This window comes from Salvelinus sp. IW2-2015, linkage group LG18, assembly GCF_002910315.2.
Source record: "Salvelinus sp. IW2-2015 linkage group LG18, ASM291031v2, whole genome shotgun sequence".
Taxonomy (NCBI): domain Eukaryota; kingdom Metazoa; phylum Chordata; class Actinopteri; order Salmoniformes; family Salmonidae; genus Salvelinus; species Salvelinus sp. IW2-2015.
Window position 1 is genome coordinate 13232790 of NC_036858.1, and position 23488 is coordinate 13256277.

Sequence of the window (23488 nt, forward strand, 5' to 3'; positions counted from 1 at the left end):
CTTCCTGAGGGCCGCCCCAGTGGTGAGGGTAGGTAACAACATCTCCACCCCGCTGATTCTAACACTGGGGCCACAAGGGTGCGTTCTGAGCCCTCCTGTACTCCCTGTTCACCCACGATCTGCGTGGCATGCACGCCTCAACCAATATCATCAAGTTTGCGGATGACACTAAGTGGTAGGCTTGATCACCAACAACGACGAGACGGCCTACAGGGAGGAGGTGAGGGCCTCGCGAGTGTGGTGTCAGAAATAACCTCATACTCAACGTCAACAAACAAAGGAGATGATTGTGGACTTCAGGAAACAGCAGAGGGAGCACCCCTACTCCACATCGACGGGTAAGTAGTGGAGAAGGTGGAAAGTTTAAGTTTCCTCGGTGTACACATCACGGACAAACTGAACTGGTCCACCCACACAGACAGCGTTGTGAAGAAGGCGAGCAGCGCCTCTTCAACCTCAGGAGGCTGAAGAAATTCGGCTTGTCACAAAGCACTCACAACTTCTACAGATGCACAATCGAGGAGCATCCTGTCGGGCTGTTATCACGCCTGGTACGGCAACTGCTCGCCCACACGTAAGGCTCTCCAGAGGTGTGAGGTGCAGAACGCATGACCTGAGGCAAACTACTGCCCCTCGGCAGAACCTACACACCGACTGTCACCAGGAAGGCCATAAAGATCATCAAGGACGAACAAAACCACCAAGCCACTTGCTGTTACCCCCGCTATCATCCAGAACGCGAGGTCAGTCACAGTGTCAATCAAAGCAGGGACCTGAGAGACTGAAAAACAGCTTCTATCTTCAAGGCCGATCAGCACTGTTAAACAGCACCACGTAACATTTAGCGCGGCCGCTGCCAACCATTACTGACTAAACTCCAGCACTTTTAAAATGGTATTAAATGTGATTGGAAATTATGTAAAAATATGTACACACTAGCCACTTATAGCAATGCCCATAATACAATGTTTACACTACCCTAGACATTACCTCACTCATACTGTACTAGTATTACTTACTCTATATCATCTATCTGCATCTTGCCATCTTTAGGCATACATGTACCATAGCACTTTACAAACTATGCGCACTTTATGTTTTAACATATACCATAAGCAGTACTCATCTATTATGTATTATACCGTCTCTATACCAGTCTACTGCATCTGCCATGCCGTTCTGTACCACCACTCATTCATATATCTTTATGTACATATTCTTTATCCCTTTACACTTGTGTGTGTGTGTAAGGTAGTAGTGTGGAATTGTTAGGTTAGATTACTGTTGGTTATTACTGCATTGTCGGAACTAGAAGCACAAGCATTTCGCTACACTCGCATTAACATCTGCTAACCATGTGTATGTGACTAATAAAATTTGATTTGATTTGATTTGATTTGAGAAGGGTTCTACCTGGAACCAAAAAGGGTTCTTCAAAGGGTTCTCCTATGGGGACAGCCGAATAACCCTTTTAGGTTATAGATAGCTCCTTTTTTCCTAAGAGTGTAGATTCTGGTCACAACCAATGTCGTTCTCAGTCACGGCTACTTTTCAGCAAACAGACACAACAAATGACCTTGGGAGAAAATGATTCCAATTTTTTTTAAAGATTGCCAAGAAAACATCCATGAAATACAGTCCTGTGCTTTGCTCAAGGTTATGGAGCCACTGTTCAGTGTCCAATGGAAACAAACAGAATATAACTGGACTAGACTGAACAACCCACAGAAATAAAATATAAAGTAATTATTTGGGACAACCACAACACTTCAGAAACAATTCTGGCACAAAATGGCCACCGTGCATCACCCAGGAGGGTGTTGCTGCATTACAACAAAGCATGAGATGGGCAAATCCCCCACACTTCCAGGTTCCTCGGATGAGGTTGAACAACTTGCACTACACTAAAGCCATCCGTTATCATTGGTATCATTACCAGTGAGGCCGCAGGGGGAAGACTGGCAGACGAAGTGAGCCTGGATGGTGCCACATTGTGTGGTGGGGTTGACGGTGAGAAGGGCCCCATGGAGGAAGGCTGGGGGATTACCATAATCACACCGGCAGCCAATGAACCAGCCACCCACTGCACCGCGCCAAGGTCACCCTGCCTGCCTCCTCAATGCAGATTCACACTACCCTGCCACTGGGAGACTACATCGAGGGGCTCACAGCCACAGAACTACACACAAGGCCAGGGGCTTAATGCAGCACCAGGGTTTATAAACAATACAGGTTAAACAGAGCTCAGTACAGGCTATACTACTAATGTACCGTGTAGTGTAGGACACCATTCATAAATTCACAGAACCAAAAGTATAATAAAGCAAGTGTCTCAACTAGCAGAAGCAAAGCCATATTGTCAACTACATAAGCCAAAAGAGTGTCTCCTCTCTCTCAAATCAGACCACAGTGAATATTAAATATCCTTCCGCCTGGAGTCAGAGCCTCAGTGCCAGGGTGTCCGAGTCACGCCCTGAGTCACCTCTCCTTGGCACCCGAGGTGATTTATCTAGCCTTGTGTTCTCTGCATCCTCTTCTCTCCTCCCCTCTACTCTTCTACTGTGCTCTCGTTCTCCCTTTCCCTCTCCCTAAAGGCTGGCTTAAAGTTTTCCCACATTGGGCCTTAGAAAAGGGAAAATAACTGTCTGATCGGAATCCTCTGTAACACGACAGCCATACCAGGTATCCACAACAACACGCATACAAATTAACTTCCTGGGAAGAGATTAAAGAGGGCCAAGATTCTAACATTGTATTCTGATAAAAAAAATATTTCAAATACAAAGGATTGCTAATCCATCTCATATCATGGCGCATCGAATTTATATGCCTTAAATTTCCCCTTTGGGAAATACAATGTGGACTCCTTAATACCGATTTAATGTGTATCCACGACATGATGAAACTATGAGACAAAATTGACAATGACTTGTCAACCCACACGGGTCCCTTGCAAAGAAATGTGAATATTTTCAGAAAAAAATACAAGGCGAGTTGTAGAAATATCATAGCAATTTCTACAAAACTGAAGAACAGAGAAAACAAAAAAATCGATTCAGCCCCGTCTCAGGTTTTTATCACATTGACAACTGGATGCCCAACAGAATGCTCCTGAATCAAACCCATTAAGAGAGAACTCAATGATGGATTGAAACCATTATTCGAATTGAGAATCAGCATTACTGCAAAGCCATATTTCTTATCGTTGTTTGAATGAATATGTTGATATGGGAGGTACAGTATGGATTTTTCCACATACACTACATGACCAAAAGTATGTGGACACTTGTTTGTCGAACAACTCATTCCAAAATCATGGACATTAATATGGAGTTGGTCCCCCCCTCCCTTTGCTGCTATAACAGCCTCCACTCTTCTGGGAAGGCGTTTCACTAGATGTTGGAACATTGCTGCAGGGACTTGCTTCCATTCAGCCACAAGAGCATCAGTGAGGTCGGGCACTGATGTTGGGCGATTAGGCCTGGCTCGCAGTCGGCGTTCAAATTCATAACAAAGGTGTTCGATGGGGTTGAGGTCAGGGCTCTGTGCCTGTCAAGTTCTTCCACACCAATCTCGACAAACCATTTCTGTATGGACCTCGCTTTGGGCACGGGGGGCATTGTCATGCTGAAACAGGAAAGGGAATTCCCTAAACTGTTGGAAGCATTGAATTGTCCAGAATGCCATTGTATGCTGTAGCGTTAAGATTTCCCTTCACTGGAACTAAGGGGCCTAGCCCAAACCATGAAAAACAGCCCCAGACCATTATTCTTCCTCCACCAAACTTTACAGCTGGCACTATGCATTGAGGCTGGTAGCGTTCTCCTGGCATTCATTAAACCCAGATTTGTCCATCAGACTGCTAGATGGTGAAGCATGATTCATCACTCCAGAGTCCAATGGCGACGCTTGTCATTACGCATGGTGATCTTAGGCTTGTCTGGGATGTCGATGTCACGTCTACTCCCGCTCCCCCACTCCAGAGCTTGACGTCGCCGGTCTACTAACCACCGGTCCTGGCAACCCATCATTATGCACACCTGGCAACCATCATTACGCACATCTGCGCCCCATCATGAGGCACACCTGGACTCCATCACTCCCTGATGACTTCCTCTTTATCTAGTGCTCCGTTGTATCACCCATTAGGTAGTATTGTTTCCTGTTTTCATGTTCATGGTTCATGTTTTTGTATTCACTCTGGTCGTTCCTATTGAACTCACCGACTGCACCTGCTTCCTGTTCCCTGATTAAGAAGGGATGTCCACTCCACTACGTGTCAACTCTCTCCTGATATGACCTGATTGTGCCCTCTCATCCATTGGCACACCTCTCCAAGCACTGTAAGAAACCCTGTCAATGTTCTCTCATTACTTTATGTAGAGTCAATCATATACACTAACACAATCACATTATCACACATACACATCAATGTGTTTTTAATCCTGGCTTGGACAAAACTCATTCTTAGCTTTTTTTTGTCTAACTGTGTTGTGTTCTTGCATTTTGACTTCCCAGTCAAATCCTGTCCTGCCCTCAGTGGAAGTGTGACGCTGTCCTCCGACACCATCCAACCACGATGAGCCTGTCCTGCACTGAAGTCAAGTCTCTGAACAGCTCCACTCATGCCTCATACCCTCATTCAGTCACTGCTGTGATCCCTTCCCAACACTGTAAGTAGGCCTCTCATTCCCGTTCCCCATCATATTTTACTCTAAATGTCATTGTTAAGAGTTTAAGGTTTATTAACGATTTTGAAACAGGCTTTGTCGTCTCCGTGCGGTCTGCGCCTAAACCGTGGGTCTCCCATCCTCCTAAATTGTTCAGGTCACCAGCCGCCACTGGTCCCTATAGGCCTACAAGGTCCACTGCTTTTCGGTCAACACCCACACACACTAATGAAAGTATAAGCGTATTTACACTTGGAAATACAAGGCTTTGTGCAGTGACCTTCTATTACAATAATTAATTAATTAGCCTATGTTCTGGTGGATACTGAAAACCAGCACGCAGTGCGGCTTTCATGGATTAGCAAGGCTTCATCATCCTCCACATAATTTAATGAAGAACTGATGGTATATTTACTCAAAAGAGAAACGTGAAAATAACTATAGATTGGACACGTTTACTGTGTATAATCGACTCCCTTTAACTTGTGTACCGCGCGAACACACACAGCAGACACATTGGGCGACACACACACACACACACACACACACACACACACACACACACACACACACACACACACACACACACACACACACACACACACACACACACACACACACACAGACACACCACACACACACACACACACACACACAACACACACACACACACACTACCTGCTGAAGGTCTGTGAGGATGTAGATACACAGACACAACCAAACCCTGTGAGGCTCTACTGCTTCCAAGAAAAACAAACACATTTCTGACAGGATTGAACTCATAAGCAAGACAAAACATGAATATAAACATGAGGCTACAAAACTGAGTTCCAGTAATCTGTATCCCTGGGCAACTTTTATATCGTTCACAAACAATCAAAGAGAGGAGAATTTCTGGGAAAAACAGAGACTTGAATGCAAAGAAGACTCAACGTCACAGGGTCGTTCTCCTTGAGGTAGGCATTAACTTCACAAAAGATAGACAATTGGAAAACCATGGAAAGCACAGTAGAAAAGTATGTTACGATCGCCTACAGTATGTTAACTACTGCCTCAGAAACCGGATCCGGAGCACCCCCCATCCCCCCACACACTGATAGCATAGCTAGCCATAGCTTCACAAGTAGATAGTAGCATCTAAATATCATTAAATCACAAGTCCAAGACACCAGATGAAAGATACAGATCTTGTGAATAAAGCCACCATTTCAGATTTTTAAAGTTTTACAGGGAAGACAAAATATGTAAATCTATTAGCTAACACGTTAGCAAAATACACCACTTTTCTAACTCCATCATTTCTTACTACTTCAATGCTATCACCAATCGGCTAAACTAAGATATTTATAGCCACTAACCAAGAAAAAACCTCTTCAGATGACAGTCTGATAACATATTTATGTATAGGATAGTTTTGTTAGAAAAAAGTGCATATTTCAGGTAGAAATCACAGTTTACAATTGCACCGACCATCACAAGACGACTAGATTACTATAGAGAGCAACGTGTATGACAATTTATCTAATAAAACATTCTAAGAATAGACAAGCATAGAATGGAAAGACCAGAATCTTGTGATTCCAGACAATATTTCAGATTTTTAGCGTTTACAGCGAAAACAAAAATCGATAAGTAGCATACACATGGAAAACGCTAGATGAACAGATGCAGTATCCACAGAATCTACGCTCCACAAATCGGCGTACAGATGACAATAAGGATAACGTAATCACCGCCAAAATATATTAATTTTTTCACTAACCTTCTCAGAATTCTTCCGATGACACTCCTGTAACATCATTTTACAACATACATATACAGTTTGTTCGAAAAGGTGCATATTAGCCATACAAAACCGTGGTTACACAATAAAAATACTAGGAAATCAAGCCTCAATATGTCTGACGGATCTATCAGAGTGATCTAGTTTATGAAAGCATTCATATACTTGACTAAAAAATACAGGGTTGACAGGAATCGAAAGACAAATTAGTTCTTAATGCAACCGCTGACTTACATTTTAAAAATTATCCTTACTTTTCAATACAGGGTTCGCCAAGTGACGCGAAACCAACAAAATGGCGAAATATGCGTTTAAAATATTTCGACAGAACAACGATTATCATATTAAATATGCTACTTTGAGCTGTTCTTCATCAGATTCTTGGCAGTATCCTTCTGTGTTCATCATTGCTTATGGTCGTCATGTCTCTGAGATCCATCAAATCCACTAACGATCGAACGGGACCACAAAACGTGTCCAAAGTTTCAGAGTGCACGACAAATAAATTCCTCAGAATCGCACTAAACGGATATAAATTGCTATAAAACGGTTCAAATTAACTACATTATGATGTTTTTAACAACTATAACGACTGAAAACATGACCGGAGAAATATTGCTGGTTAGACAACGATTTGGAATGAGGCAAGTCCGATGTCCTTCACGCTTCAGGCGCGCGACGAGAAAGGGAGGTCCCTATACATTTTGTTCTTTTATAATGTCTGTGATTGTGCAATCGATTCCATTCAAAACGTGATGACGTACAGACACCCAGAGGAAGACGTAGGCAGTGTCGGTTTCTTCATAGCATTCACTGTCGCCTTAAAAACAGACTCCAGATCAGGGGTAAAAATTTCTGAAATCTGACCCCTGTCATGAAAAGTGCTGTAGATATTGTTCTGTACCACTCAGAGACAAAATTCCAACTTCTATAGAAACTAGAABGTGTTTTCTATCCAATAATAACAATAATATGCATATTGTACGATCAAGAATTTAGCACGAGGCAGTTTAATTTGGAGACCCAAATATGCTAATGCAGAACAGCACCCCCTATAGTTCCAAGAAGTTGTTTAATGGAAGCTGCTGCTCGGCCCTAACTCAAACTTCATATCACAGAAAATGTATTCCAACAGCATAAAGCTTTAAGGCTTGCTATATCGTGTCTGCCATTAAATAAGCCGCACTAAAACTCCAGACGGAGCGTCAGTACCCCCCCCCCCCCCTTACCCTGTTTGATGTCTGCCTGTTATTTTCATGTAAAATGTTAGCCGAAGGCAAGAGGGCTCGGGGCTCCGTGTCTTTATTACCCTCCCACTGTGCCTAGAACTGCGGTGGTTGGCCCCATTGACCTCTGACCTGGAAGTCAACCCTCGCTCTCTCACAACTCCCCTGTTAGTACGTGTACCTCTCATCATTAGCCCCCCTATAACCCTACCTGAACCTGTGATTTTGAGCCCCGGCTGAGCCTATGAACCCCAAACTCCCCTGGCACTGCTCCACCTGCTTCAAAAAGGCCTGCCAGTGCTTTTCCTCCTCCTTCAGTTTTGATTGCATCTCAAATCCCAGAATCTCATCTGCTCTTATGCCAATAGCAGGTAGATGAAGCCTGCATTACTCAGCTTCTCTCATTCGCTTTCTCTCTCTCTTTCCACCTCTCTGCGATTCTGTCATCATACCTTTTTTTTAATCAAAYCTCCAATAATTCATGAGCATGTACTGTGTGTGCGTCATTTTCAGGGAGAACAAGGAGTTGAACGACATTTAGACAAGCTTACAGATGTAGGATCTTAATTTGATCACACTGTTGCTGGAGAACTTTACTGCAATGCAGGAAATATAAAACTTGCAGTGTATTTGAGGTTTAAAAAAGGCTTCTGAAGTTTGGAATTTCCACTTTGAAATTTCAGACTTGATTTTCTCTTACGAAAAATATATCAACCCCTACAAAAATATCTATTAGTTATAACCCACATAATAATTAATATTTCCTGTTGATGGATTATTTTGCTGCTGTAGCAAACTGGCTCAAATTAAGATCCTACATCTGTACGCTAGGAGGAAAACCGGGTTAGTGAAAGAATTTGTCTTTAGTAGACAATTGAGAAACAGTACGTGAAATTATACAGGTCTAGCAAAATGTATAAATATCGCTAAATTGGAATTAAGCTTCAGCGTCTGACAGCAATCAAATAAAAGTCATTGAGAAAGTGATTTACGAAGTCAGAAAACAAAATAATTCAGAAGGTAGATGAAAGAGAGCTATGGAAACAATAGCTTTGCGCGTCAGAGTCGATACGATTTCTGCAGTAGTGGGTGGGATATGGCAACGGAAACCACATCATCACAGAATCAAAGTGGATTCATAGGTCTCAATCTCCACACAGCCAATGAGGAGGACGGAAAGAAAGGAAGTTTGTTGTCAACAGTCCTTCAAGTGCGTCAGCTCCTGCTCTGAACAAAAGTGGTTCAAGTATACAGTTACGTGACCTGGACTCACAGAGGCTATGTAACTGAACAAAAATTGAAATGCAACATGCAACAATTTCAACAATTTTACTGAGTTACAGTTCATATAAGGAAATCAGTCAATTGAAATAAATTCCTTAGGCCCTAATCTATGGATTTCACATGACTGGGCAGGGGCATAGGCCCACCCACTTGGGAGTCAGGCCCACCCACTGAGGAGCCAGGCCATGCAAATCAGAATATGTTTTTTTCCCCACAAAATAGCTTTATAGTAGACAGAAATACTCCTCAGTTTCATCAGCTGTCCGGGTGGCTGGTCTCAGARATTCCCGCAGGTAAAGAAGCCGGATGTGGAGGTCCTGGGCTGCCGTGGTTACACGTGGTCTGCGGTTGTGAGGCCGGTTGGACGTACTGCCAAATTCTCAAAAATTACGTTGGTGGCGGCTTGTGGTAGAGAAATTAACATTTAATTATTTGGCAACAGTTCTGGTGGACATTCCTGTAGTCAGCATGTCAATTGCACGCTCCCTCAAATTGAGACATCTGTAGCATTGTGTTGTGTGACACAACTGCACATTTTAGAATGGCTTTTCATTATCCCCAGCACAAGGTGCACCTGTGTAATGATCATGCTGTTTAATCACCTTTTTAATATGCCACACCTGTCAGGTGGATGGATTATCTTGGCAAAGGAGAAACACTCACTAACATAGATGTAAACAACTTTGTGCACAACATTTGAGGGAAATAAGCTTTTTGTATGGAACATTTCTGGGATCTTTTTTTTCAGCTCATGAAACATGGGACCAACCCTTTACATGTTGCGTTTTATGTTTTTGTTCAGTATATGTGACTCATTTCAGGAAACTAGGCGTATGTCGCACGTTACTACTTCACAGGAAAGGCATTTGAACATGATTTTTTTATTTTTATGAAAATGCGTTTTTTGGCAGAAATGCCTTCTGCAACATGTGAACTTTCATGTGCCTTAACTTAACAAACTTGTATGCCATCTGTAAATACGAATGAAATTGTTAAATTACGAGCCTAGTTGGTTTAGCCACAGAAAAAGACAGGAACCTTCCCACTAGCCATGATTGGCTGAGATAATGAATGGGCTGGACATGCCGAGAGATGAATTCAGATTGGTCTGCCATGGAGCATGGTTCTGTCTAACATGAGCTGCTTGGTATGTGTAGGTAGCTAATCCTGTCTAACGCTGCTTTATTGAAAGATATCCCGAAGAACTGCTCTCTGCTTTCTGGAGGACCGAGTTTTGAAATCAGTGGAATGTCCGGTGAAAGCAGAGTATGTCAGCTAAGGAGATGGAGAAAATCCAGCCACCATGCTTGACCGTTGGTATGAGGTTCTTACTGTGGAATGCAGTGTTTGGTTTTCGGCAGACATAATGGGACTCATCTCGTCCAAAAAGACTCAGGTGACTCAGGTTTTCCAAAAACAACTGGATGATCATCAAGACTCTTGGAAGAATGTTTTATGGACAGATGAGTCAAAAGTATAACTTTTTGGACAACATGGGTCCCATTATGCCTGGCGAAAACCAAACACTGCATTCCACATTAAGAATCTTATACCATCGTTTAAGCATGGTGGTGGTAGTGTGGTGGTTTGGGGATGCTTTTCTGCCTCAGGACCTGGATGACTTGCCTTAATAGACGGAACCATGAATTCTCCTCTGTATCAGAGAATTCTACAGGAGAATGTCAGGCCATCCGTCTGTGAGCTGAAGCTGAAGTGCAGCTGGGTCATGCAGCAAGACAATGATCCAAAACACACAATCAAGTCTACATGAAATGGCTAAAAAGCAACAAATTTGAAGTTTTGGAATGGCCTAGTCAAAGTCCAGACTTTAATCCCGAGTGAAATGTTGTGGCAGGATTGAAACGAGTAGTTCATGGAAAACCCACAAAAGTTGCTGAGTTAAAGCAGTTCTGCATGCAAGAGTGGACTGATCAACAACTACAGGAAGCACTTGGTTGCAGGCATTGCAGATAAAGGTGGCACAACCAGTTATTGAGTATAAGGGGGCAATTAACTTTTTCACAGAGGCATTGGGTGTTGCATATCTTTGTTTATGAAATAAATTAAATAAGTACGTAATTATGTGTTATTTGTTCACTCAGGTTCCATTTATCTAATATTAAGTTTTGGTTGAAGATTATTCTATAATAAAATTAGAGACAATTGTAAAGGGGCAAATACTTTTTCACAGCACTGTAGCTAGCTAACACGCTAGAAACTAAACAAAACATTGCCTGGTTTGCTAGATTGACATATACTAAATTCATTTTTAAACAGATGGGTTCGTTGGTGTTAAAATACACCAGTTATGCGATGTTGGACCACCAGGCTGCTAATGTCATGCAGCCTGTCATTTTTGTGTTTCTACTTATTCATAACGACAACAACAAGTTTGATGTCGGACGACAATAGAATGTTCCTGATGTCACTGCGACAACTGTATAGCTACAGACATGTCGATAGACGTAGTAAAAATAAGCCTTTAGTCTTGAAATCTTTGGTTGTTTAGTACACTACCGTACTCACTCTGTTTAGCACATGGCCTCACGTGAATCCTTAAAAAGACGGGTGGAGCTAAGGCTTAAGAGCGTGTGAACGATGCTGAATGGGTGTACACAAAGAAGAGCTCTCCAGTAGGGATACCAAAACATTCAAGGGCTATTTTCTCAACTGTGGGGTTACCCAAAGTTTATCAACTTTCAAAGCAGAATTACTTTCCCATTGTTCCTCAACTGTAGAGTATGATATACAATGTTCAATGAGTCTCTACTTTTATCCAATGTGGAAAACACCAATACAAGTTTTGCTACATAAGACCGAATCGAGCCGGTCAGTCTCATATATCAAAAGGATCAAACAGACCACAGTACGTCGTCTTTGAAGTGCACATACTAAAACACTTATACAAACCACTGTGTTGGATGAGAACAGTAGTGCACACTTACCCTTTATGGCTAACTTATCAGCCATGTGGAACAGACTAATACACAAAGGAACCACAACATCACACCAACACAATAATACACTAAAACACCAAAGTACCAAAATACAGTACTATCAGCAGTAAAATACAGCAATGGCTAACACATTAACCCACGATAGTATCACATCGACCAATGATGCTAACACAGCGTGACACTCACCTGCCACTACACCAGCCATGTAGAGCAGACTGATGCGTAGGATGCCATGGACCATCTCCAAGGGAACGCCGATCATCAGCTGGAGGAGAGCGTTGAACCCCAGCTGTTCCAACCTGAGAGAGACAGTGAACAGGAGGAGGACACTGGTCTCAACGACAAAGGAATAATGCATAGTGTTTTAAATCAGCTCCTTTGGTCTAGACACTTGCTCAAAGGTATCTACAGAAGTCATCTATCACCGTCTATCCATCAACCCTGTCTATTATCTGTCAATGCAGTATCAATTACGTTTTGCGCCGCACTGTGAGTGAGTGACTGTGCGTGTGTGTGTGTGTGTGTGTGTGTGTGTGTGTGTGTGTGTGTGTGTGTGTGTGTGTGTGTGTGTGTGTGTGGGTGGTGGTGTGTTGTGTGGTGTGGGTGGTAGTGTGTAGGTGCAGGTGTGTGTGTGTTGTGTGTGAATGAGGTGGGTGAGTCTTACCCAACGTGCATGAACATGTAGCTGAAGAAGCGCCACACCTGGAGGCGGTGTCTGGGGTGATACACCAGGGAGCTCTTCATGAAGTCTGGCTGGTACGTCTGTAGTACCCACTTATTCAGCATGATGCCATAGCACATGAACACAATGATCTGACGGGAGAGGCGACACACGCACTGGGTTCACACCCACGTCTCTTCATTCAGACACTCATTTATATCATATAGTACAGAGTTCTGTTATGAGAGCCAATTGGGATTCAGCTAATAAATGCCATGAATGTTGTCTTTTTGTTTTTTGTTGCTTTATTGGTTGAAGACTTCCATTGGCACCGACAGGCGATGCACATAGAGAGAGAGAGACACACACAGCTGGTCCGATTCCATTAACTCCTTTTTCATAGATCAATTAATCATAATTTCAATGAATTTAAATGAACGGGAAATAGTCTTTATCGTAGCCAAATTGTCATTACAGACCGTTCACTGCCATTGTGAAGCATTTAAGAGCACTTACAGTACTTGGCTTTCTTCAGAATGACAGTGAGTTAGAAGAGGAAGTGCTGTGGCTTCGTTGAGTAGCTGCAAGTTTTATAGCATTGCCTATTCAAGTCATGGCCACCCGGGCTAAAGCGGTCTGGTGGTTTTCTTTTCTTTCCCGTCACTAAATTGTTCCATTAATATCACTAAACTGGCCAGAGAATATTCCACTGGCTTGGTTGCCCAGTTCGACATCAGTTGCTGATAAGAATCCAAGAATCCGAACATGAAAGCCAATTTGACAGTGTTGCCTTTGAGGTCTGGCATTGAATATACGCACCGTTAACCACTGTTTACCAAAGCATGGGTCAGTGTCCAGACTGCCCAGTGCCCATTATTTGGTCACATCCCTTTCCTCATTCCTCAAGCTAAATAGGTTTTATGCCAGAAACATTGTACTGCTTATTTTAAAGGTCATAAGTCAATACTAACATCTTCAGGTGGGTCACAACGCAATGAGCAGCTCAGTCATCTTAGACCTCTCACCTGGATGATGGTAATGATGGCCATGAAGACAGGAGGGGGACACAAGCTGTTCTGGTGGAAGTACCAGCGCCGGTCTGTCTCGCAGGGCAGAATCTCATAGGCCACGTAGCGCACAAAGCGCTTGTACACGCCCAGGCCCGTCTCATCCAATAGGATCTCCCGCTGCAGTGTGCGGCGGCCATTGGCGATGGCCCGTCGGAAACTGCTGGAGCGCTTGCTGCTCATCTGAGGAGGGTAGAAGATAGAGAGAGAGAGAGACAAAGAGAGAAGGACAGAGCGAGAAGGAGAGAGAGAGAAGTTAGTATTTCTTTGAATCTGACAGAGAAAGCAACAATTTGATTGCTAATTAGAATTGGCATGCTAAACACCTCCAACTGCTTTAAGAAGTTGAAACACAACCGTTATGCAGTGCAATGTCTTCCAAAAGTGCTGAAGCAAACATTTGAAAGCACAGAGAACCGAAAAGCCATGTAGCCTAGCTGGGGCTAAGACATTCAAAGTGCTCAACTTTAAACAAAGAGAATCTCCGTTCTTCCAGTTTCCATGGGAGAGTAAAGACATACGTCAACTTGAACCGTTCAGTGCTAAAAGTGGAGGAGATTATTTCAGCGCTGCCTTGCCTTGACAGGTACTCATGGCGCCTCTCTTCACTCAAAATAAACGTGTGATTTTGCCATTTTGCTTTGCTGAGTAGAACTGTTTTGCCCGAGGAGGAGGGAAAGAGAATGCGGTGGGGAGACGGGTGACAGGCTCCTGTTATCATGGAGACTCCAGGTTTGCTAAGTGAGCAGTAACGGCATAGCTGGGGGTTAGCGTGACATGGTACATGGAACCCTGGATGTTTGCTGCTTTGGTAGGACCTTGAGATAACACCCTGGTGCAACCATCACTCTGACAGTTGAAGCCCAAAATATCACTAGATATTACTAGATAAGACAGATATTGTAGCATGAATCTGGAAGAAAATGAACGTCCTCTTAAATAAAGGTGAAATAAAAAATAAAAATAAATTCTAGGGAAAATTCATCTGAATCTGATAAGCTCCACAAGGAAAGGACAGTGGAAAAAGCAAACCGATCCGCGTTTACCTATACAATGGAGAAATGCTTCAATCCAAGATGATACACAGGCAATATTGCAAGCCACATTCCTACTGTATCCATCTGTACTGCAGCAGTTGTCAGAGTCCCCACAGACCCCACCAGACAGGCAGCTAAAGCAAACCAACCGTAATTCATTAGGTGCTGTTGTGTGCAGGCTCATTACATCCGGACATTGTGGGGAGCATAATAATAATGAAAGAAATCGGGGGCAATATCAATACAGCGCTAATTAAAGAAAGAAAAACAAGGAGACTAAGAAATATAGAAACAAACAAATCACATACAAATGGATCTTAGCCATCTGAGGATATTAAAGTAAATCATTTAATAATAACAGAAATATAGTTAGTCTGTAGAGCGGTGGTGGATGGTGGTGGGGAAGTTTAGTGGAACGGGATGCCGTGAGACACGTCTTAAGTAATTACGATGCCGGGGTTGGGCCTGTGGGCCTGTGGGCCTGTGGCATGGCGATAACCAGCGTGAGCACGAGAGGAGCTGCCGGCCCTCCCGTGGATGCACCACAGCATATTTTAGCACGGAGATCGAGCCCAGGAAATGTAATTATACTGTACGTACGCTAGGAGGGAGAGGAAAGCAGAAGAGAGGGGGTGGGTGGGAGACATTAGGAAGTAAGGAAAGGGAAATTAGGGAGGGAAAATGGGATACCCGTGTGGATCGACTCGCTCCAGGAAAGGACGGCTGCCGTTGGACTGCGGAAGTGAATTGTTTCCACCCGTCTTCAATAATGTCTTTATTAGAAGACTTAAGATAAAAGGAAGGGGTTTGTGTGTGGTTGGGGGATGTATACACACATGTATTTTTTTCCTTCTCTGTGGGATTTCTTTTCTAAACGATGCCTGCGTTTCCAGTGTTTTGTCTGTTTGTTCTCCCAAAACACCTGCCGCCTCTCCTCTTAGTGACACGTTTCATCTCGCTCCCTGACATTTGTGCTCCTGAATGTTCCCGGGAGACATTTCCCGATAGACACTTATCATTCTGCCCCGCCTTCTCCATCTGACACGAGGGACCGCCGCTTCTAACGTGAGCATTAAGCGGCCTTTGAAGTTCGGGATGCGAGAGAGGGAGGCAGACAATAAAGCACGTTAGCGCGGGAGCTGACGACTTGACTGGTGAGCCCTGAGAAACTCAGTAAGAGCACTCTAGCAGGGTGTGCTAGCATCACATCCCATCCCATCACTACTCACGAGAACCTCAGACTCTGGCAACAACATGGTCCGCTGCTAAATCTCCCCTGACAAGAAGGAGACGTCTGCCAGGGAAAATAATTGATATTAAAGGTTAAGTCTGAGGATGGAGCTTTAGATAGAATTCCCTTCCAGGGAGACCGGATTGGACCTAATTGACATCGGTGTGTGTATGCGTGTGTGTACCTGTGTGTGTGCGTGTGTGTCCAGGCGCGTGTATTTAAAACAGCAAGGTGGTTACAGTACATGTTGGTACTCAGCTCAGCTCAGCCTCTGTCCTTCATGACTTAATTAGTACTGGTGTTTGGTCAATACTGTACTGCTCATTAGTTTGAATTAATAATGAAACATAAAGATGCTATTTGTTCCATAGTCGTCTCTTTATAGAGGTACATGTGTATATTGAGTTTGGTATAGAGTCATTCTAAATTATTCAGGCTATCCATTCCAGAACATTTCCAAAGTTGGGCCTGATGCTCTCCAAACAATGTGAGCTGAACTTATTTCATGAATCGCTGATTGGGAGAGTCCTCCAGGTGTAGTCAGAGAGTCCTACTGCTAAACGCTAGCTAGCTTGATGAATAATCAAATCAAATGTATTTATAAAGCCCTTTTTTTCACTCCAGATATCACTTTTTTTCCCACCTTTATTTAACTAGGCAAGTCAGTTAAGAACAAATTCTTATTTTCAATGACGGCCTAGGAACGGTGGGTTAACTGCCTTGTTCAGGAGCAGAACGACAGATTTTTACATTGTCAGCTCGGGGATTCAATCTTGCAACCTTTCAGTTACTAGTCCAACACTCTAACCACTAGGCTACTAGGTTGCCTGCCGCATAGTGCTATACAGAAACCCAGCCTAAAACCACAAACAGCAAGCAATGCAGAACTCATTCAATTAATGTTACTAAATGATTTACTACATACTGTGCAGAACCAGGTTGGAATCCTAATGTCCTAATGAAGGTTAAATAAAAAAGTCCTGAATCACCATCACTTAGTTCTGTTAAACAGGATCAGCACACCATTTACTTCTCATTTACTGGTCATTAATAATGCATTATTAAGCTATTAAATACACACACACACAATGCACGCACGCACGCACGCACGCACACACACGCACACGCAAAATCCTTTTAAAATGAGAACCCACCTTTATCTCTCAAGCAGCCCATAGCCATAACCCTCCTTCATGGTTTTATCAGCAGGACCTAAACTGGAAAAACCTTCACTCCACGACACTTAGGCAAAGTGCACCACTTTAGAGCCAGCAACCCACCTAAAAGAGACATGGTGCTTGCCTGAGTTTGTAGTGTGTGTGTGTCTGTGTGTGTGTGTGTGTCAGGAATGATAAGGTGCATCTGTATCCTCTTTGTCTTTCCCTCCAGTGAGACCCTGCTCGTCAACTCAGAAGACAGATGCACCCTGGGCACTAAACACTGTCAGCACGACTCCGTTGAAGTCTCTAAACACTAGAACGACCACACTGGAGCCACTAAATATCCCAAATGGCCTTGCTGGGAACACTAAACACTCCCAAAGAGCTTCAGTCACGTGACAGGTGACAAACGGCGCTCTGGGCTTAGGGTGTCAACCTCATCCCCCCTTTCATCGAAGCAGAAACACAGAGAATCCCTGCAGCAATATTAGTGTTAAACAGAAAACCGGAAATATTGTCACTTCACTATTTACTGTAGTTGACTGAAGCATGCTTGGTAAAGTTCGCCTAACGTTTTCTATATTTGTCTGCCATGACTAAATCACAACGCACACTGACAGATGGTGGCAGCAGTGGGAGCCGTATTGGTGTCAAATCAAATCAAATCAAATGTATTTCTATAGCCCTTCGTACATCAGCTGATATCTCAAAGTGCTGTACAGAAACCCAGCCTAAAACCCCAAACAGCAAGCAATGCAGGTGTAGAAGCACGGTGGCTAGGAAAAACTCCCTAGAAAGGCCAAAACCTAGGAAGAAACCTAGAGAGGAACCAGGCTATGAGGGGTGGCCAGTCCTCTTCTGGCTGTGCCGGGTGGAGATTATAACAGAACATGGCCAAGATGTTCAAATGTTCATAAATGACCAGCATGTTCAAATAATAATAATCACAGTAGTTGTCGTGTATCTCTCCGATTAAGGAGGAACAATGACTAGGGAAAGGAATTTTTCCTGAACACAGTCACCTGACAATGAGGTGTGTGTTTGTAAGTGTGCGTGTGCGTGCGTGTGTGGCTTTAGCGGAGCGCTAGTTATTCACCCCTCAAGCTGGTCCGATGGAGCTCTCTGGCTCCGATCAGCCGGCATGAAAAACATGGAGGAAGTCAAACACATTTACACACTCACACTACTGAGCTTGTGGGCCAAGAGCTCGCTTCCGACACATTTACACCCAGTCACATAGAGACAGTATGTGTGGATCAACAACTCACACCGAGCCCGAAGACCAATATCGCAAAGGAAAGGTTAACATCCCTGTTCAGCAGACTAACAGGATGAAAGTCCCACGCCTCGGGGCCAAAAGGCTAGACATAACTGCTGATGTACAGTATGTAGAGTGCACAGATGTGTGAAAACACACACACACGCAGAAGCATACACTGTCACACACACACACACTCCTCCAGCTCCACAGGCAGGGGTGTTTTATCTTCGTTGCCAGGTCTTAATTCAGGCCATACGGGAGACTGTAGACACTGGAGATAATATAATGGCAGCGGTGCGCTTCCCAACTCAAAATACCATTCATCCGTCACATACTGTCAATGGTGTCCCCCTTATAAATCTCCCTGAAGGAAAGGGAGGGAGAGAGGCAGGCAGACAGAGGAAAAGTGAAGGAGATGGAAAGAAAGAAAGAAAGAAAGAAAGAAAGAAAGAAAGAAAGAAAGAAAGAAAGAAAGAAAGAAAGAGGGGACAAAAGGAGGAAGAGAGAAGGAAAAATAAAGCGTGATAGAAAGAGAAGAAGAAGAAGACAACCAGAGGGAGGGGGGGGAGGGGGGTGTCAGCTTGGTTATGACCTGGTTAAAAATGTCACGCTACATTTGCATGTTCTCCCCGACAAACTAAACCAGAGCGCCACCAATACAGACCTGCTCCTATAAGACACACATCACACAGAGAAGAGATTCCCGTCAGCATTTGAATACCATCCAAATTAGTCAGCAAATCTGTACGCTGAGCATGTGTATGGTGAATGAGTCGGTGTGTGTATGTATTAGCCTCCCTGATCATGTGTTAGTGAGCAAGTGCACGTCCTCTGTGAGTGTGTGTGTCTGTGCCCATTCAGTGAAAAATGGATGCAAACTGTGTGTGCGCACACGTTTGTCAGACAAATCTTTACCAATCAGACATGGATGTCGATATCTCTGTGAGGCTGAGCATTCTCAAATTACCTTAGATTACTGCCTGCTACTACCAATGCTGGGCTGATCGAACCCAATTTGCATTTGGCTGACGGTGAATATTAAACTGTCTCGCTGATGCTGCCTAAACCTGGGGAGGGTTTTAACATACGATCTGGAGCTGCACGGGTGACGGAGAAGAAAATAAATTCTGAGCGGTTGAGACGGGGGGGGGGGGTTAAAGGAAAGGGAGGGGGTGATATTGGGGAGAGAGAAGGGTACGTTATGAATAAAGGGATACTATTAAAGGAGGATAAGATTTGCAGAAGGGAGTAGTCGGAGGGAAGAGTATCACATCTGGGATGGAGGGAGGAACAGAAGGAAGAGGCATGAAGATCCAAGAAGGGAGGGGTGGACGATAGGAGAAGGGCAAAGTAAAGGAAGGGGTTGGAATGTCAGCGAGAGCACCTGCATCTGCATTGCTGCTCACACACTAGAAGCGAGACCTGAGCATTTGGAAGGGGAACTAAATGGAACAGCTTTCATTACAAACCATGAGCAGAACAGATCGAAGGAAGGAACCAGCTTAGGGAAGTGAAAACATGTCAGGAATTGCATCGTGTTGAATGAATCACGCTGCTTAAACCCATATGCTGCGAGGAGAAGAAACATGCTCTGGTCTACTGCTAAACTCAGGGCTAAGAATCACCTCAGCCCCTTTAAAAGGCTTTGCATTAATTTGATATATAGGAACAAAGGTCTAAACACAGACAGGTTAAGTGGAGAGGAATGAATATGAATGTCTCATCAGAACTCAGAACACTGCTCAGTAGAAGACATTGGGGCAGGATTTTCCCCTTTGCTCCACCAACAGCTAATACAGTATAATGTATCACTGTGTGTGTGTGTGTGTGTGTGTGTGTGTGTGTGTGTGTGTGTGTGTGTGTGTGTGTGTGTGTGTGTGTGTGTGTGTGTGTGTGTGTGTGTGTGTGTGTGTGTATTTATTTATCATTACATTTTATTTGTGTGTATTTATAATTGCATTTAATTAGAAAGATCAAACCTCTTTCTGAAGAACTAAAGACTGCAATGGGCAGGTACATTTTGACATCATGAACCTCCCTGTCTTTTCTCGAATCATTCTGTAGCAAGTGTGTGCACGCACTATACGTGCTTCTGTGTGTGTGTGTGTCCGTTCCCAGTCACTCACCAGCTCGATGAGCTCCTGGTAGCACACCTGTCCATCCTCGTTGCTCTGCACCAGGGCAAACAGCATGTCCAGTTTGGAGGGGTCCAGCTGCAGCTCATGGTGCTCCACCAGACTGGTGAAGTTCTCCACTGCGATGAAACCGGTGTTGTCTGGGTCCAGCTGGCAAAACACAACAACACATGAATATCAGTGCAGGCTGATCAGAATGCTGCTGTTGATGATTCTAGTAGTAGTGCTTATTAGCAAGGATCGGCTCAATTCCATTTCAATTCAGGGAATTCAAGATTTGAAAAGTGACATTCCTTTCCTACGTTGAGTAAATTGAAAGGGAATTAATCCTGTTCATTTCGAATAATTCTCTTTCTCTACCTCCCGTTCTTGATACACACAACACATCTCATCTGCAGTGCTTTTTAAAAGCACATTGCGCTCAATAGGCAACAGTTATGTAGAGAGGTACTGTAGTTATTAACTAGTCCATAGACAACAGTCGACAGCAGACACACAATAGAACAGACAGACCAGGACAATGGAGAGTAACGGAGCCAAGAGAGAAGAGTCTGTCAATGAGAGCAGCATTAATTAAGCCATACTATCAGTGGGAACGTCAATGGAAGAATTAGACCTGCCTTAAAAACAGAACACTAGCTAGCTGTATTTATTCTAATTAAATGGGCAGGCGAGAAGAAAAGAGCAGGCTGATAACATCAGTCATTTGGCAGGACTGATAACCAAAATGGGCCAACATGTCAAAATGGTACACCGTGACCTGAACCCACTGTACGACTGAAATCCCACCGCTGTCACCATATGTCGTTGTACAGAATTAAATCGGTAGAGAGCATTAGATTCTCTGGAGTCTTTCCTTTCATTTTGGAGTTGAAGTCACAGTTTGCCTTCTAATGAGTTTAGTGAGACGCGTTCTAACTGCATTTGTGGACCAATCAGGACAGTGTGGTTTTCATTAATCACCAGTCTCACTGTGAGGCGACCGGCCCCTGTGGGTTACTACCGCTGAAGCTCACATGCCTCGGTCTACCCGTGATTAATTTAAGCGGGGGAGTGTCATAAAACTCGCCAGAGTTTAACCGTCCGAAATAGTGCCGGTTAAAAATGGCCCATAAAGTATAGGGTGTGTATGTGCATGTGGTGTACAGTGTGTATGAGCCCTCGTCCGACTGTGTTTTTATGTTTGTACTGTATCTATCCGTCATCAACTGCCTATTTTCCTTCCTTTTTTAAATATTCAATTTAATTTGATTCAATGGCTCATTAATATCCAGTGCTAGTTTCTCTTTAGGGTGTCTAGTTTGAGTAGTCTAGTCCTGTGTATGAGTTTACCTAAGGCCAAACCCATCCAGCACAAACAGACCACATGGGACGACCGCTCAGTGCCTAGCCCTTTACTATGTTTCCTGTAATGCTAACGTAGGCTAACGTAGGCTAATTAGTCATCTGAGAGTAAACCAACAGGTCCTTGTCGCTCCAGGGCGGAACAGTGGTCTTTCAGCTGTTGCATCACTCTGGAGTCACCCGCAGTGTGTATCATGTTGGTCTGTGTAAAGATAGGAGGGACTCTCAATGTTCCCCATTGTGGTTTGGGCCCTTTCGTTCTGAATATAGATGGCCCTGTGACTCAGTGGGCAGAGGTAATTTCCCTGACTGCCTCAGGATCAGGAGTGGAGAGTGGTTGTATAAACACTGAGCCTGGCAGTACCAGTCTATACTGCAGCTGCCACAAGGTCAACAGCTTTACAGCTCAATTTAGCAAGGAAGATCAATCAGAAAATACCTGCGAGTGCCTGATACAGTGTGTGTGTGTGTGTTTTGTTGTGTTGTGTTACAGCCTGAAAATAAAATGGCTTAAATCAAGATTTATTTTGGTCACTGGCCTACAAACAATAGCCCATGATGTCAAAATGGAATTATGTTTTTCGAAATGTTTACAAATGAATAAAAAATGAAAAGCTGAAAGGTCTTGAGTCAATAAGTATTTAACCTCTTTGTTCAGGAGTAAAAATGTGCTTAACAATCCACATATTACGTTGCATGGACTCACTTTGTGTGCAATAATAGTGTTTAACATGATTTTTGAATGACTACCCCATCTCTGTACCCCACCCCACACAGTTATCTGTAAGGTTCCTCAGTCGAGCTGAGAATTTCAAACACAGATTCAACCACAAATACCAGGAAAGTTTTTCCATTGTCTTGCAAAGAAGGGCACCTATTACACCTAAAGCAGACAATGAATATCTCTTTGAGCATGGTGAAGTTAATTACACTTTGGATGGTGTATCCATACACCCAGTCACCCAGTCCTTCCTAACTCAGTTGCCGGTAGAGAAGGAAACTGCTCAGGGATTTCACCATGAGGCCAATGGTGACTTTAAAACAGTTGAAGAGTTGAATTTCTGTGATAGGAGAACAACAACATTGTAGTTACTCCACAATACTAACCTTATTGATAGAGTGAAAAGAAGGAAGCCTGTACAGAATACAAATATTCCAAAACCTGCATCCTGTTTGCAACAATGCACGAAAGTAAAACTGCAAAAAATGTGGGCAAAGCTATTTTTTTTGTCCTGAATACATGTTTGGGGCAAATCCAATACATTAGCAAGTACCACTCTCCATATTTTCAAGCATAGTGGTGGCTGCATCATGTTATGGTATGCTTGTAAACGTTAAGGACTGGGGAGTTTTTCAGGATAAAAAATAAATGGAAGTAAGCACAGGAAAAATCCTAGAGGAAAATCTGGTTCAGTCTGCTCTCCACCAGACACTGAGAGATTAATTCAATTTTCAGCAGGACAACAAGCTAAAACACAAGGCCAAATCTACACTGGAGTTGCTTACCAAGTTATAGTTTTTACTTAAATCTACTTGAAAATCTATGGCAAGACCTGAAAATGGTTGTCTAGCAATGATCAACAACCAATTTGACAGAGCTTTAATGAATAATGAGCAAATGTTGCATAGTCCAGGTGTGGAAAGCTCTTAGAGACTCACAGCTGTAATTGCT

The 23488-nt window shown here is 43.5% G+C and overlaps 1 protein-coding gene across 1 annotated transcript in view; it reads right to left on the bottom strand.

Annotated features, from left to right (window-relative positions):
* rhbdl1 (rhomboid, veinlet-like 1 (Drosophila)) overlaps positions 1-23488 on the bottom strand; it is a 60563-nt gene that overhangs the window by 23835 nt on the left and 13240 nt on the right. The window contains exons 2-5 of the mRNA XM_024009063.3: positions 20464-20622; positions 13607-13831; positions 12585-12733; positions 12107-12219 (exon numbers count right to left, since the gene is read on the bottom strand). Of these exons, the coding sequence (XP_023864831.1) occupies positions 12107-12219; positions 12585-12733; positions 13607-13831; positions 20464-20622 (646 nt within the window). The remainder of the gene's footprint in view (positions 1-12106; positions 12220-12584; positions 12734-13606; positions 13832-20463; positions 20623-23488) is intronic.